Source organism: Agelaius tricolor, unplaced genomic scaffold (genome assembly GCF_023055355.1).
Source record: "Agelaius tricolor isolate 1412-34295 unplaced genomic scaffold, bAgeTri1.0.p SCAF_9, whole genome shotgun sequence".
NCBI classification, from domain to species: Eukaryota; Metazoa; Chordata; class Aves; order Passeriformes; family Icteridae; genus Agelaius; species Agelaius tricolor.
The window spans coordinates 47,716,618-47,733,541 of record NW_027269269.1 but is presented as its reverse complement, the minus strand read 5'-3'; the positions used below and the strand labels follow the sequence as shown (position 1 = coordinate 47,733,541).

The 16,924-nt window shown below is 46.1% G+C and overlaps 1 protein-coding gene across 2 annotated transcripts in view; it reads left to right on the top strand.

Annotated features, from left to right (window-relative positions):
* Nucleotides 1-603: 603 nt before the first annotated feature.
* The window catches only part of LOC139593134 (glycerophosphodiester phosphodiesterase domain-containing protein 5), a 28,933-nt gene continuing 12,612 nt past the window's right edge, over nucleotides 604-16,924 (top strand). For both annotated transcript variants that reach the window (XM_071433827.1, XM_071433825.1), the window contains exons 1-7: nucleotides 604-728; nucleotides 4,120-4,213; nucleotides 4,613-4,672; nucleotides 6,669-6,767; nucleotides 7,923-8,016; nucleotides 9,917-10,062; nucleotides 14,308-14,390. In XM_071433827.1, coding sequence (XP_071289928.1) covers nucleotides 4,136-4,213; nucleotides 4,613-4,672; nucleotides 6,669-6,767; nucleotides 7,923-8,016; nucleotides 9,917-10,062; nucleotides 14,308-14,390 — 560 coding nt within the window. In that variant the 5' untranslated portion in view covers nucleotides 604-728; nucleotides 4,120-4,135. The remainder of the gene's footprint in view (nucleotides 729-4,119; nucleotides 4,214-4,612; nucleotides 4,673-6,668; nucleotides 6,768-7,922; nucleotides 8,017-9,916; nucleotides 10,063-14,307; nucleotides 14,391-16,924) is intronic.

Here is a 16,924-nt window from a genome sequence, read left to right as displayed (position 1 = left end):
ACCTATGGCATTGGAGCAGGGGCACTGAACAGATTTATTTGGGGGATTTCTTTTGTGTGTGTGTGTTGAGTAGAATTTGAAATGCTCCTGCACGCTGAATGTTGGTGCTGGTGTGGTCTGTTTGTAAAACACTTGAAATATGTGGTGGTGGGAAGGAATAAATTTTAGGGATGGGTGGTTTGGCTCTGCAGGATCTGAGCACCTCAGGGGAAGGAATAAGGAGTAGGAACATCCCTAATCTGCTGTGTAATCTTCACCATGTGATAACTACTCATTTAGGCTAAGCCCAGAGGAGGGGAAGATGCATGAGAATGGAAAAGTTAATTAAACAATTGCCTCAAAAAAAAACAAAAAAACCCCACCTAAACAACCACCAACAAAAGCCCCTCACCAAACAAAACCCCAGCTCCATATCCAGAAATGTCCCCTCTCCCCTGGCAGCTGGAGAAATGCTCTTCCAGCCCTCCATAAGATGAATCTACATAAATGAGCCCTCTGCCCAGACCTGGGGAAATCTGGAACATTTCCAAATCTGCCTTTGGAAATGCCTCTTTACTCCAATGAATGCCCATAGCTGGGACCAAATGGGATTCTACTGACACTGATTTCTCTTTTCCTCCACAGTGGGAGCGCCTCTGGTTCCTCATCCTCACCTCATCCTTCTTCCTCACCCTGGTGTGGTTTTACTTCTGGTGGGAAGTTCACAATGACTACAATGAAATCAACTGGTGAGTAGAGCTTCCCTCAGGAAATTGGGGTTTTGGCCATCATGCACCTGCTTGACACAGCTTTGGATATATCTGGATCCTTTGGATGGGACTGTAATGATGAGAAAGGGAAAATGGGGTGGGGAGTGGGGCTCAAGGAGAGCTCCTTCTGCCTGATCTATGTGTAGCTGTAACGTGGCCTCACATCTCCACTTGGTGGCTGGGTTTTTGTTTGTTTATCTTGATGGTTGGCTGGATTTGAAAGTGACTGAGCAATTTGGCTGCAGCTATTCCACAAAATACCCATGGCAAAAATTCAGCCTGAAGCACATGGGTGTGGAAAATATTATACAAAGTTGGAAGGAGCTGAAAAGGAGCTTTGCAGTGGGATGTGCTGGAATTTAGGGTGTTGCCAGCTGCCTTCCAGTGCTGGAAATTATTCTCCCTTTTATTATCGGCAGCATCTTAAAACATTTTGACAGCACCTTGGGCTGTATTCTAACCAAACTGCTTTGACATCACCTTCTTGTCAAACATGAAATGTAAAGTGTATTTTAAAGCACAGCGGGGAGCTGATCCCTTAAATAAATCATCTGCTTTGGATGCTGGAGCTGTGTGAGGGCGATGTTTACCAACATGGTGATGTGAGCTGGCTCCTCCCAGGAGAAAATGGGTTTTTTTCTCTTTGCTCACACCCACACTGTGTGAAGTGAAACCATTACTATGGTTCTGTATTATTTGTAACAGCAGCATGATAAAAATGCCTTTTTTAAAGTGGTATTTTGGAACCCTCCTCTTCTTCAGTTTGTACCCTCAGTAAAGGATGTGATTGCTCCAGTGCAAAACCAGCTCTGTCTGAACTCAAAGTTGTGAGAGGGCTAAAAGCATTCCTTCAGAAATGAAGGAAAGCCCTGGGATTGCTGGGAATGGGTACTGCAGCTGCAGTGCTGCCAAGTTTTGGGTCCCCAAATATTCTTGCAGGAACAGGGGGAGATGTACAGGTCTGCTCTGGATGCAAGAGGCATTTGGGATTTAACACATCCAGATGTCACCTGCAGCCCAAAGCCCTGTCCCTGCCATGCAAGCCAGGGTGCTGGAAGCACGTCCCAAGAGGGAAAGGATTCTCTTTTGTGCAGCACAGGTCTGGAAGAGGCTCTGTGGATGGCAAACAGCATTTCAGACACTGCCACTCAGTGCTGAGAATGGCTCAGTGCTCTGTGTGTGCTGTAACCCCAGCTGGATCCCTGCTCCACACACCACCAGAGGTCGAGCAGGGTTTCTGGAAAACAGCTGTGGAAAGGCTGGGTAGGAGGAGGAGAACACAGGGTGAGGCTTTAATTACAGCCATGCCAGTTCCAGGCAAGGGGAGAAATAATTTCCACTGGGTCCATGCAGGCTGAGCCTGGCCCTTCCCTTCCAGCACAGCTGCATGGGCTCCATGAAAACAGAGCAGTTTGGGGCCAGACAGGGTGAGAAGGACTTGAAAGCATCATTTTATTCCCAGCAGAGCTGTGAACCTGTTGCTGATGAGGCACAAGTGAGGTCCTGGCGTTTAGAAACAGCACCTTTGATGTTCCTCTGCCGTTGTCACTTCTGGGTGGTGTTTTTGGACAAGATTTCTTTGCTGCTTGCTCCTGCTGCCTTCCTCTCTGCTCCACTGATTTCTTGGAAAGCTGGGAGCTCCCCCAGAAGATAGGAAGGGCTCTTTGGGGCATGGCACACCAAGCTAGTGCACCAAGCCGGGGTTTTCCAGAGGAGCTGGGAGGAGGAGTTGCTGTGATATTGGTGAGGAGCTGCTGAGCTCTTCCTGCCCTCCAGAGTTCATCCCTGCAGCTCTCCTAGCTCCTGTCACCTTCAGCCTGTCTCACCAGGTGGAGAGGGAGTGGAGGAAGACTTCCCTCCTCTCTGGGACTTGTTCCAGCTCTGCACCACCCTCTAGGAGGAGATTTTTCAACCCAAACCTCTGAGGGTCTTTTGCCTCTGCCACCCTTGAGGAGGTTTTTCATCTTTTTACCTGTGTGTCGGGCAGCTTGGGCAGCAGTTTGGTCATTTCAGCTTGTAAGGACCAAAGGGCTGTTCTGGGATTGAAATGGGTTTTAGGAGGACAAGGCAAAACTGTGGGCCAGCATGTATTGCTTCAGGCTTTTAACATTGAGGTCCTTGTAAGTGATGGTGCTCTGTGCCTCTTCAGTAATTTGTTTTTAAATTTATTGCTTTTGGCATTTTCCTTTTTGGTGTCTACACTTGATTGCATTACAGTTCAGCTCTGCACTGTCTGAGGTTTGCACTGCACCAGAAGGCTTCACTCTAGCTCAGGCAGGTTGTGGGGGATGCTCTAATTTGTGACCCTGCCTGTGTTCCCCATGGAGCAGGACCATAAAATTCAAGTCTGTGTAGCAAATGTTTTCCTCCTTGGTTCTGGAGAAAGCTCCTCTGCTCCTCAGCTACCATGGACCCAGCAGTTTAAAACAGTCATTGCACATCAAGAGAAGGCCTGGTGCTCTCAGAGGGACACTGAAGGGACATCAGAGCAAAAGCTTAAATGGCCTGAGAGCTAAGGAAGCTCTGGGTGGTGGCATCAGCAAAGACTTCAGAGGAGCCCTCCGTCCTTTCTTCCCTCTCTTTTCCTAACAGCACGTCTGGATCCCTGCAGATCCCTGGGTTTGTGCTCTTTGACTCCCTGAGCAGAACCTGGACCTGGGCCATGCCTGTTGAGCCCAAGGATTTGCTTTCCAGGTCCCACAGGGAGCTTTGCTCCTGGACAGAATGAGAATCAGAGAATATCCTGAATTAGATCATGGAGTCCAGCTCCTAGCTCTGCACAGAACAGCCCCAAAAATCACCCCAGAGTTTGTCCAAACAGACCAGAGGTTCTGGCTGATGAATGATGCTGGATTTGAGTGCTGGGGAAGAGATTGAATCTTTGACTTGCATTTATATAATGCAGCATTTCTGTCTGTGACCAAAAAAAAAAAAAAAAAAAACCAAGAGGCAAGAAGGCCAAAAAAAACCCCAAAAAACCCAGCCAGTTTATTGAATGAGCTAATGCCACCCCAAAACCATCCTGTCCTTGCTGTGCCAAAGGGCTTGCATGGAGATTATGTCAACCGTGATCCAAGCCAATTTAGTGATGTTGTTTTGGGTTTTTTTCCTAAAAATCCAGAGGAGAAATTTGAATCCAGGTGAGGTTTGAACTGTCAGAAGCTGCAAGAAGGGTTCTGGGGTTTCTCTGCCTCTCTCTATCCAGATAATTTCCATAAGGGATTAAAGCACTGGGTTGTCACTTGTGCTTTTTGCTGCCTATCTCTTTTCTAGAGAAAGATCTAAAGTTTTCTAAAGTCTTGTCTAACCCCAGTGGAGCTGTTCTGGTGTTGAATCCCTTCTTAGTCTGCCCTTCCCACTTCTCCCCCAGGTTTTTATATAACCGAATGGGATATTGGAGTGACTGGTCCATTCCAATCCTTGTAACAACTGCTGCTGGCTTTACCTACATCACAATGTTACTGGTGAGTAGAATGAAATCCCATTTCCTAGAGCTTTGTGTGTTGGCTTTAAAAAGGCCACGAGCTCCTCAGGCCATCTACAAGTTGAGGAGTTTTCTCTGAGAAGTGATTTCTCCCACCTTCTCTTTCTCTTAGCCTGAAGTTGCATAAAATCAAAAGTGAGAAATTGATGGTCTTTGAGCTCAGATGATTAAAAGACATGTTCTCAGAGGAGGAATACAGTTTTGTTTCCCATGGTATAGCCCAGTTTCCACTTCTGGGCATAAGTGGCAGTAGTTTCCCTGTGTCCCAGGGTGCTGGGACCTCCAGGGAGGTGTCCATCCAGATGGCACTGTCCCTGCATGCTCAAACCCTTCAGGGTGGTGATGTGCCTCTGTCTGACTCTCTGTTTGTCCCTCCCAGATCCTGGCACTGTGTCACATAGCTGTGGGACAGCAGATGAACCTGCACTGGCTGCACAAGGTAAATCTGAGCTCCAAGGGGAGCAGATCTGGGGAATGCTGGAGCCTGAGGAGCAGGCAGGGGGTGGCACTTCTGTCACTGTGTCCTTGGGAAAAGCATGAAATGTCTGTGGTGCATGGGTGCAAACTGCTCAGGAGAGGCCATCAGAGCCTGGGGGCAAAAAATTTGGTGAAATGCTTTTGGCCCTTGCTGTGGAGATGGAGAGACACCAGTGCTTAGAGCATCCTGATTCAGTCCCAGCTCAGGTGCTCCAGGAGCCTCTCTGGGGCTCCATTCTGTGCTGACCCAGCCCTGGAGAGGGGCTGAGCAGAGGTGAAGCTGTTCAGAGTGTGCTTGGAAGGACCAGCTGGGAAAGCCTTGGGAGAAGGAGATGTAGGTGTTGAAGCTGAGGGTGTGCAGGGTGAGGTTTGCTGGGCCCAAGGGGATCTGTGTGTGAAGCAGTTTAAGAAACACTGCTGTGAAACACAAGGAAAGATATTGGGAGCACAGAAAGGGAGGGGAAAGGTGTACAGGAAGAGAAAATGGGTTGGCAGGATCCCATTGTAGCTGGCAGTCTGCTAACTGGAAATGAAGGGAGCAATCCTGAATCTGCCAATGCCCAGCTCCTCCTGAAATTCTGCATGTGATGTAGGATCAGAGCCTGAACCTCCCAGGACAGGGACAGCAGACACTTCCCCACCCTGCCTGTTTCTTTTCCTTTTTTCCTTTTCCTTTTTTCCTTTCTTTTCCTTTTTTTCTTTCCCTTAGAGATGATAGAAACTATGCTTCCTCAGAGGAAGAGGATGCAATCAGAGAGGGGGCAGGGACTGTCTGACTGCTGCTGCAAAATAAATGATCGGTTCTTGAGTCTGATATATATTTCTTCATCAGGGAAAATGGTATTTTTCAGATATGTTGGTGGGCTTAGATGAGTAAGTCCAGAGCAGGGATGTGTTGGTGATCACTTTTACCCTCTGGACTCCCACCCTTCCTCCCCTTCTTCCAAGAAGCCACCTTCTCATCACAGCTCAGATGTGTGGCTCTGTCTCCTCCCCTCCCCACACCTCCCTCAGCTTCCTAAGGAGGTTGAGCTACAAGGCTGGAATAAGTTAATATTTTTCTTGGAACTGTAATCTAGATCTGAATTAACTTCAGATATAGATTAAAGTGTGTGGGAAAGGCTGGTATGGGCAAAGCTCCCAACTCCTTCCAATTTCCTCCTGTAATTCTGTGCGGAGGCTTGTAAGCCAAGTGGGAGATGAGTGTGAGGGCAGGAGAAGCAGCAGTAAATTGGAGCTGATGGGAGGAGTGGAGATTTGTGTCCTGACACCTCTGTGCCACACAGGATGGCCACACCAAGGGGAATTAGGGCTCTAGAAAGAGAAATGCTGTTTACATGTACCAAAGGGATTCTGTAAATGTTGGCAATGTGGGATTTTATTTGTTGCTCTAGGTATTAAACCTGAAATGGTCCTGGAGGAGCCCTGTGCACCTGACATGATCCATTCATTTCTGAGGATCAGTTTTCTGCCAAGTCTCCCCTGCAGATTTTGGATCTGCAGCAGCATCCTTTGGCTCTGGCAGAACAGCAGAGGCTGAATACCAGACACAGGCAGAGAGTGGGGAATTATTTTTAGACAGGCAGCCCAGATTTCCAGTCTTTGCACCTGGAGTTATTTCTGTGTCACTTTTCCATGGTTTGAACTCTTTACCTTCACCATGGAGGTCGTGTTTTCTTTTTGACTGCTTTGCTCAGATCTCTGAAGGCTCCCATGAGAGGGGGAGGTCCTGGAGGGCTGAGGTCTGTCACCTCAATGCCACCACTGTCCCTTCCCCAGTAGCTGTTCTCACATGACAACACATGAGCCCAACCTCCTTCCCTGTGAGTCTTTTTTCAGACCTTTTATTACATGCAAAGCCTTTCTCTCTCCATTTCCCAACCTATAATAAATATCCCAACCTAATTTTTATAACAACCACAGTCTCCAGCCTGTAAATACCTCCTGGTTTGTTGCAGATTGGTCTGGTGACAACCTTGATAACTACTGTGGTGACCATGTCATCGATAGCACAGCTTTGGGATGATGAGTGGGAGATGGTTTTTATTTCACTGCAGGTAAGTTGTTTGCATGGATGCTTCCCTGGGGGGGGAGGAAAGGGGCCAGTGCAGCTGAATTCCATGGGATTTATGTATTTCTGTAGGGTGAAACTCTGTCTTGATGGTTGTCACAGCCCAGATTGAAATCTTGGCAATGAGAAAATTGTTTTAAGGAAGACTTGTGGTGTCTTGCAGGGCAAGAAAAGTATGAAAGGAAAATACCTACAAATTAAATTTCTTACGGATCTGCTCTCTGTTGCTTTTTCACCTCTTCCTCAAAAAAAGAAATCCAAAAATATTTTCCCCATTTTGCTTAAGAGGTGACCACTGACGTGTATTTGGGAGTATGCAAATCTATGCAAATGCAGGGGGTGGAAATGGCATTCACACAAGTGACTAACATTTCTCAGAAGTGCTTCATTTTATTGGGGTATTTTTAAGATTTAGGCAGGGAACTGGAGAGCAGAAGCACGACTCAGATGATCCATCTCCAGCTTTGTGTCATGGTGCTGCACCCTGCTGATACAGTCCTGTGTGTTCAGAGAATTCCAGAAGAGTTTGGGCGGGAAGGGACCTTAAAGCCCATCCAGTGCCACCCCCTGCCATGGGCAGGGACACCTTCCTCTGTCCCAGGGTGCTCCAAGCCCTGTCCAGCCTGGCCTTGGACATTTCCAGGGATTCAGGGGCAGCCACAGCTGCTCTGGGCACCCTGGGCCAGGGCCTCCCCACCCTCATCCTGAAATTTTTTAGTCTCAACCTAGACTACTCCAGTTTAAAACCATTCCCTGCAGCTGACCCTAATAAAATCTGTCCACATTTTCTTACCCTTTAAGTCCTAAAAGGCCACAATAAGTTGTCCCTGGAGCCTTTTCCAGGTGAACTCCCCAGCCTGGTTCCAGAGCACAGGGACTCTAGCCCTTGCAGGAGCTCTGTGGCCTCCTCTGGACTCCTCCAGCAGCCCTTTTCCCAAATATCTGTGTTATTGAGGGAGAAATTCCCCTAAAAGGGGATTAGAGCTTTCTTCCCTTCCCTTCAGAGCAGCCTAAAAGCCAGAGACAGCATCAGCATTTGGAAAAAAGCAATAGCAAAAACAGAACCTGCAAAAACAACACATTTTCAAGGTGCTGGGGTGTTTTTAATCACATTTTCCTCTCCTGTTCTTGTGCCCTGCAGGCCACAGCCCCTTTCTTGCATATAGGAGCCCTGGCAGCTGTCACAGCACTGTCGTGGTTGGTGGCAGGGCAGTTTGCACGGACAGAGAAAGCCAGTGAGTACCTCCTTGTCCCTGCAGGGTGGGCAGTGGCTGCTCCTCTTGGCTCTCTTTTTTCCCCTCTTGTTTCTCTCTTTTTTACCCCCTTGTATCTCTTTTTTCCCTCCTTATTTCTCTTTCCCCCCCCAGCCTTGTTTCTTTTTATTTTTTCCTTTGTTTCTCTTTTCCCCCCCCTTGTTTCTCTTTTTCCCCCCCTTGTTTCTCTCTCCCCCCCCTTGTTTCTTTTCCCCCTCTTGTTTCTCTTTTTCTCTCCCTTGTTTCTCTTTTTCCCCTTTGTTTCTCATTTTTCCTTTTCCTTTTTTTTTTTTTTTAATTATTTCAATAAGCCAGGAAGCTGTTTTCCTTCTCTCTTTCTGTTCCTGGATTGTTTTGGTTTTTTTTTTATGAAAAAACAGTGCTATCTCTTGATCTTAAGATTATTTCAGACTTATTTGACTCATGGAATTTATCCTACCTGGAAGAATTTACAGGCTTTTTGGTGTAGACATGGTGGTTTGGAAATTAAAGTGAAAAAACCAAATATCTGTGAGAACCTCCAGTCACTTTTAATGGAAAACAGGATTTTAATATTTTGGAAACAGCTGCAGGTCTTGGTGCAAGCCTATTCTTGCCATTTCTTTGTGGCATTTCAGCTTTTTTTTTTTCCTGAGCAAATTTTTATGGCTTTTTTTTGCTCTGGTTAAAATGAATGTTCAGAGCCTGGTCAGGATCCCATTCTGTGTCTGCCTGCAGGTTTGGGTGCTGGTGACACCTTCAAGGTGCAGGACACAGCATCAGGTCCCTGAGCAAGGTGTCACTGAGTTCCTGGAGGGCTTCCTGAGTGATGGAGGAAAAAATCCCTGGCAGAGTTCCTGGAGTTACTTTCTGCCTGGTGGGAACATGTGTGAATGAGCCTATTAGATGCTGGAAGCAAAAAGGAGCCTATTTATGAGTGAAGCCAGATCATCTGTGGCCAGGAGCTGAGCTAGGCCTAAAAATAAAAAAAACACCACCTTCTCTATCTTGCATCCCTTGCAAATATTTGTTTTAAGTGGTTTGGGGTTTTTTCCTTTTTTTTTCTTTTCTTTTTTTTTTTTTCCTTTTTCTTTTTTGGAGTTTATCCCTTGAGTTCCCAAGCCTTCATGAGTTTAAAAAATAAATAATAATTTAAAAAAAATTTTTAAAAATCAAGTATTTTGGTGTAACATCTGTGGCTTCAGATATCTTGGGTGTTCAAAGGTGCTTGTTGTTTTTTAGAAGGAACACACATCTGTGGGACACAGGGGGGATTCTGTTGTCAGCACCTTCCAGAGATTCCCAGGGAGTCTGGGCTTGGTGGGAAGTCACTGATAAATGGAATTTGGGTGGCATGGGAGGCAGAACTGCTCATCTGGCCCCAAGCACTGCAGCTCTGTCACAGCCCAGGGATTTGTTTAAACATCTCCAGCTTGCTCAGTAAAGCATTATTGCAATTTTCTGGTGCAAATCTCAAGGCAGAAGCAGCTGAAATGGCTTTGCCCTGGCTGAAGTGGGTGGTGCTGGTGAACCACCAATATAAACTTTAAATGCACTGAGGTGGTGCCATGGCTTATTTTTAGCTGTGTGTGACTGGTGAATTATTTCCCTTGTCAGGGAGGGCAAAATTTGGTGCTGTCCCACCCAAAGGGTGGAAATGCCAACAACATTTTGAGCTACATTTCTGAAGGTTGAAGCGATTCACTTGACTTATTGTTTCCCCAATACAAAATGAAGTGAAAACCTCTTTCAGGACTTGAATTTTTTTTTTTTAATGTTTTTTTTCCTAAACACTGACAGTAGATCAGTAGAGGAAGACAGAGGAATCTTGCCTTTGCTGCTGTGATGTGAGGAGGTCAGGACCAGCATTTTCACCATCTCTTTGTGTCTCTCTCCACCCCAGCCTCCCAGATGCTGATGTTCACTGCATACCTGGCAGTTGTAGTTGCACTTTACCTCGTGCCCCTGGCCATCTCCTCGCCCTGCATCATGGAGAAGAAGGCCCTGGCACCCAAGCCAGCCATCCTGGGGCACCGTGGGGCTCCCATGGTGAGTAGTGACCCTGGAGCTGCCACTCTCCAGGGATGGGTACAGCAAACACAGTTTGGAGGCACTCCTGCTGCCTGGGATGGCTGTGGAAATAAAGCAGGGCTTGAACCCAGAGTCAAGTCACCCCCCAGATGTTTGAGGTGCAAACAGAAGGCTGATTTGTGCCACTGCATTCTTTTGGCTGCTGGTTTTCATAGAATGGTGGAATCCTTCCCTTCATCTTCTCTTCCATCCTCATTCTCTTCCCAAACATTGCCACCATCTGTTTGGGGTGGCTTTTTTTTCTTCAGGCTTCTAGAGAGCTTTGGTTTGTGCTGCTTGTGCAGGTGAAATCAAGAAGCAGTGGCTTTGCTGCACAGCTTCTTTACATATTAAAAATAAGAGCAGTTAACCTGACTGCTGGCCTGATTGATAGCAGCAAACCCTCACAATGAACATCTTCTGCCAGAGCAGGAGAAGGGCTTGTCTGGGAAATAAATCTGTGTCAGGTCAGGTCCTCTTCCATTAAATCAAGCTTCAGCTTTCTTGTGTGGGCAGTACAATAATGAGGTCTCATCTCCTGCATCTAGTTATTAAATCCCTAATGGCTCTTGCTTATGAGTTTATCCTCTTGTCCATTGTAGGTTTGGTTTTGTTGTTTTGTTTTGTTGGTTTGGGGTTTTTTTTTCTGGTTTGTTTTGTGTTTTTTCACTTCCTTTCAGTCTAGCTGAGGAATTTACTGAAAATGTGGGTCACAGAACCCCAGAATGGTTTGGGTGGGAAGGAACCTTGAAGATCATTGAGTTCTGAGCCCCTGCTATGGACAGGGTTAGTTATGGATGCTCTCTAAAATATGGGGATTAAAGACATTATTTTATTTTTTGTTTTAAACAGAACTCTGACTGCCTTGGTGTGTTACTCACCTGGCATGATGGGGCACCAATGCTGAAATCCAAGGGCCTGGCAGATCCCACACTAAACCCCACACAGGGAACTACCAAAGGGCGTTGTTTTACACAAAATAAAATGCTTAGATAAGATTTCATTTCTAAGATTTAATTTCTTAGATATCACTTTAATCCTTGTGGAGTTTTTTTGGTCCAGTTCATGGCTCACAAGGAGATTTATGCTGGAGAGGAGAGATAAAGAGGAAAAAAAATTAATGAAAAATAAATTTAAATTATGGCTATATTTCCAAAAGGACAAGAAAACACCCTTAAATCTTGTTGATGAAACAAAAGATCAGATCCTTTAGTGCATAATCACAGAATCCCAGGGTGGTTTGGGCTGAAAGGGACCTTCAACACCACCTTGTTCCAACCCCTTGCCATGGGTAGGGACACTTTCCCCTAGACCAGCCAGAGGTTTGCAGTGGCTGCAATTAGTTTGGAATAAAATTTGGTTCTTCTGTCCAGGCTTCTTCATTAACCTCCCAAATTATACCATGAGTTTCTTTTTTAAATCCTTCTAATTAAGGGAAAAACACAAATGTGGTGATGTCCAGCTGTAGCCAGGCTGTGCTGCTCTAACACAGTTTCATAATCTTCTTTAAGGAAGGTCTCCAAAGCTCCTGTCTCTGTTTGAATGCATTTGCAATGGATTTCTAAGCACAAAAATAACCAAAATGAGTTCATTTGCTGTAATTTTCTAGAAATTACTTGCTGTGTCTCTGCAGCAGGAAGAAATGAATAGTAGCCTGATTTTTGCAGGGGATGAGTCTCTCAAACCAAGCACAGAGAGGAGGAAGAGCTGCTAGAAATCCTGAGCTGGGTCTGTCTGGCTCTCAGTACCTGGGCATGGTTTATAAAAGAGAGGAGGTTTGAAAATCATTGCTTTGTGCCCCAGGGTTTCTTTCCCTTAAGGAATTGGTTGTATCCCTTGTTATAAACCTGGATTTAGGTTTTAGACATAGCATAGCTGCATATATTTTTTTAAGCAGGTATGCCTTAAAAAAACCTGGAGAGATACAGAGAGAAATACAAGCAGAAAGGTTGTACTTTTTTTTTTTAGTTATGGGAGTTTAGCTGTAAAGCCTTTTTAAGAAAATACAATTAAATCTCAGCAATTAATTCCTGTAACAGCTGCCCCACTTGGATGCATCTTTGCCTCAAACGTGCTTAATGTGGGGCTTCAGCTCCCTCCTTCTTGGAGGAATAGACAGGCTGGAAGGATGGAAATTGCTGTATCTCAGATTTTCCTTTCTCACAAAACCCCTCACATTTCAGGGTTTATAAACCCCTGGTACAGAGCAATCCTGCCTCCAGAGTGGTGCCATCTCTGGGGACAGGCAGCCTCTGACCTTGTTGGGAAAGGTTAAATTTGCTTTCCTGGCTTTCTGGTTGATGTTTGCTGAGTTATGTCACGGGTGTCGGTGCCTTGTGCAGAGGTTCAGCAGAGGGCAGGTTGGGATGGACTCCCTGGGAGGGGCAATTATTCCTGTCAGGGTGACAGCCTGGGGACTCAGCACCTGCTCACAGGGAAATCTGTCTTTGCCTGAAGGGTTCTGATCACAGAATCACAGGATGGTTTGGCTTGGAAGAGACCTGAAAGCTCATCTCATTCCTCTGCTCTGGAATGGGCAGGGACACCTTCCTTACCCCAGGGTTACTCCAAGCCCCATCCAACCTGGCCTTGGACATTTCCAGGGATCCAGGGGCAGCCACAGCTGCTCTGGGCACCCTGTGCCAGGGCCTGCCCACCCTCCCAGGGAAGAATCCCTTCCCAAAATCCCATCCATCCCTGCCCTCTGGCAGTGGGAGCCATTCCCTGTGTCCTGTCTGTGTGAAATGTGCTCTCCTTTTTTCCAACCCCTCTTTAAGTACTGCTGTGAGGTCTCTCTTTAAGGCTGCAGTGAGGTCTCCTCAGAGCCCCTTTAGGCTGAATTTTCCCAGAATCTCCTCTTCTCCAGGCTGAACAGCCCCTGCTCTCCCAGCCTGCTTTGGAGGAGAGGTTTTTCTGGGATCATTGCAGGGTTACCCTGCAGAAACCTGGGTCCTTGGGAAGGGACACCCAGGCTGGTGACAGCAGCCCAAGGTGATGTGAGGCAGTGTGGCTGAGATTCTCCAGCTCCTTGTAGCTGCTGCTCTCTGCTGACAGCTCTGGGAATGTGTGCAGAGCTCCTCTTTGATCGACCCTGGGTGACCCAGCTGGGCACCGGGGCTGTCGCCTCTGTCCTGGCCCAAACAAGTCTGGCTTTGACTGGGAGCTGCTTTGGGAAGATAATGTGGCTCTGTGCTGCCTTTGTTGGGCAAACATAGAAATGAACTTGTGCTGATGTGTGGCTGGAGCCAGAGGGATCCCGTGCTGAGATACCAGAGCTGGGTGAAGGTTGGGGCTGACATTTGCTCTGATTATTTTATTTTACCCCAAAGCTTTGCTGACCTGAGCCTGGGAAGTGATCAGAAAACAATTGTCTCTACTGTCTCTTACAGCCCCTCTATGTCCTTAAGCCAGTTTTTATGCTTATTTACATTATTTTATTATTGTATCTTGCTTGCATGGTGCAGCTGGGCCTTTGCTGTTAATTATTCCCCTTTGCAGTAAATCATGGGATGTGAATGCTCATTGTCCCCTGATGGAACTTATCCTGCTGGTGGAAAAACAGGGTGTTACAGGTGCTCTAAACCTGAAAAAAAAAAGAGAAAAAAGTAATTTATTTTTCAAAAATAACCTTATTTTGATGTGATTCAGTGCAGGAAACCTGACAGGTTTTCTTTCTGTAGTTGTCAATATTTTTTTTTTCTGGTTTGCCTGTTGCTGTTTCATGGATGTTTTGGGAGCAACTATACTGTACTGCTTTTGTGGAACAGCAAAGTATCTGTCTTCACACCATTTTTATTTTAAACAAGTTCTAATTCTGTTACCATCTGCTCCATTCAACAGGGAGGAATTTCAAATAAAATCTGAGTCCTTTTCTATGATAGCCACAGGGATACATTTTCTAGGCTTAAGGCTATTTTTTTAATTGTTGGTAAAACTAACTAGGACGTTTGTTATTAGAGAAACTCTCTGATTTTTAGACTAATAGATGACTTTATGGAGTGAGCGGAAGTGGGAGTAAAATGTACCTTACAGAATGTGTGGTTTAGTTGTTCTCTGTGGTATGGAAGAGACAGGAATTTTTGGGCACAGATAGATGTGGAGTAATAACATTTTAGGTCCCTGATATCTCCAAACCCTTCTCCCAGCATCCTTGCTGACACTGCTTTGTAAACTTCCCTCATGCTACTGATCTCTCATTGATTTTTTTAAATGTTTTCCTGACAGCTGGCACCAGAGAACACTCTGATGTCCTTCCAGAAGGCAGTGGAGCAGAAGGTGTCTGGAGTGCAGGCTGATGTGGTACTGAGGTGGGTCAGTGCTGCTCTGTGGATGATCCAAGCAGGAATGGTCCAGCATTTCCAGAGTCTGGGCACTGCAGCTTTTCCCACTGGGAAGAGCTGTCCTGGAGAACTCATCCAGTAACTCCTGTCTCTGTCTCTGTCAGATGCTGCTGGTCATTTCACTGAGGTGCTGGTGAAGGGTGGGCTTGTCCAAATGAGGGAACCTGGATCTCTTTGTTGTCTTCATTTGCAAGAAGGCTGTAGTTTATCCTAGAGCCTGGTTTATTCCAGTAAAACACAGCCAGAGCTGCTTAAATGTGACTTCTCCTGGGATACCCCAGGTGGAGAGAGAGCAGAAATTCCCATTTGACTTCATTTGCACAGCAGAGTTTTCACCAACCTTGACAAACCATCCCAAAAATACACCAGGAGGAAGCCCTTCCTTCTCCCCTTCCTCTGGCATTAATCTTTAGGGAAGGAGGATGCTGACTGTCAGAAAGTTATTCCTGCTGGCAAATGTTGAGCTGAGTGGCCAAGACCAATTAGAATTTAGAGAGGGTTATTTCCAGAGCTGTGCTTTGTTCCAGGAGTTTGATAGTTCCTTAATATTCCTGCTCCCAGTTTGTCCCAGTACCACTTACAAACACAAGAAAGACTCAAAGCAGATATTTTATTTTTTTCCCTGACTGCTTTGAAGGTTTGTGTTGATGGACAGATATTTTTGCCTGCTAGAAGGAAGTTTTATTTTGAATGGCTTTCTTTTTACTTTGCATATTTTTTTTGGAGAGAAAATGATTTTAAAACTGAAGCAATTTCTTCCCACTGATGAGTGGCAGGTCACTGTGGAAGGATGGACTATGAATTGGGATGTATGTTACACAATTTTTTTTTTTTCCAAAATGAGTTTATCAGCTACTGTGAGGGGACAAGTACTTGAGTGTCCAGCTCCCAGATGAGCGCTTGGCTCACATGGCTGAATCCATTAACACTGGCCAAGGAGAAAGGTGGGCTTTGGGAGGAGGAGAGCTGGAAAAGCTCCAAGATCCTTCCCCATTGTCACTCAGCAGCCATCCCAGAGGAGCACTCCAGGCTTCAACAATGCCCTTGATGGCCCAATTTCCTGAGCCTTCTCCAAGAGACCCAGGTGCCTTCAGAAAAAGAGGATTCCACTGATTTTGAGACTGAGAAGTGGGATATTGGTGCAGCTGGCAGCACCCTCAGCGAGGGTTTGCAGCACAACACCCCTTGCTGTCCTTATCCTTCAGGAGATGCTCTTTGTACCTGTGGCTGGATGGCTCCATCCCTCCTGGAATATTGCCATGTTCTTCTAGACATGGAGCAACTTGGACAGGCACTCAGAGCCATCACATCCTGCTCCACACCCACCCCACATCCCAAAGCAGTTGGAAAGCCAGCTTTGCTCCAAGCAGCAGGAGTCCAGAATTGCTGCCTGTTCCTCTCTCTCTTCCACCCCCTCCCACATCTCTTCTTCTGAAGCTCTGCTTGCTATCTCTGAATTCCTGCTTCAAACCTGGGGCTGCCAAGACCCTGTGGCTGGCCCTGAGTGGTGCTGGGAGGGAAGGATTGGAAAGGAGAGAGCAAATGTCAAGTGCCCCAGAGGATTTCTGCTCTGTGGTTAAGGCTTAGCAGTGCTGTGCTCTTCTATGAGATCTCCTGACACTTTTAAACACTCCACACTCTTTATTCTGCAGTTGCTTGGCAGGTCTTTTTTTTTTCAATTTTATTTTTAACTGTATTTATTAAACCCTTTGACTGCAGCAGCGTGGGATTGCCGTGTCAGCGGGTTGCTTTGGGCTGGGGGAAGGAGGTGGCACAGCACAGGCCAGAAATAGCAAATAAAGGTGCCAGTGACCTTTGTCAGAAGGGACTTCTCACAATTTTAGAGGATGGAGCAAATGTTGCCTCAGTGGTAAAGCTGAGGCAACATTTGCTCCATCCTCTAAAATTGGGTTTCATTTTCCCTCTGGGAAACAGCTTTGGGTTATCTCCTAATTCAAATGGGATTTGTTATCTCCTAATTCAAATGGGATTTGTTATTTCACCCCATCATTTTTCAGATCTTTCTGAGTCTCCTGTTAGGAACATGGGCTCCTTGCTTTGGAAAATGTCACTGCTACCAGGGTGGGTTTGTCCTGATTCCTGGGTGCAGACAACTGTTCCCCTGCCTTTGATAAAAACTGTCACTACCCTGTGTGGTTCCACCACTGATCTGGTCACAGAAAATGGAGTGGAAGACAGTTTAAAGAGCTTTTCATGCTTTCCAGACCATTATTCTGTAATATCCAGATGACTTAAAAACCCCAGGGCATGCATTTGCCTGCTTCGTTTCATCTGAGAGGTGTGGGTTTTTTGTTTTTGTTTTTTTTTTTCTTTTTTTAAACATGAACTTAACTCATGTGGGCATGAAACCAGTTTTCAATTGGAGAAGGCAATTTCAGAGCATTTTTGGTAGTTTGGGAGCCTTGCATCTTGCTGAAAGCCTGATATAAGAGGCTTTGAAAATTCCCTTTCTTTCCTGCTGTGTGTTTATGTGTCTCTGT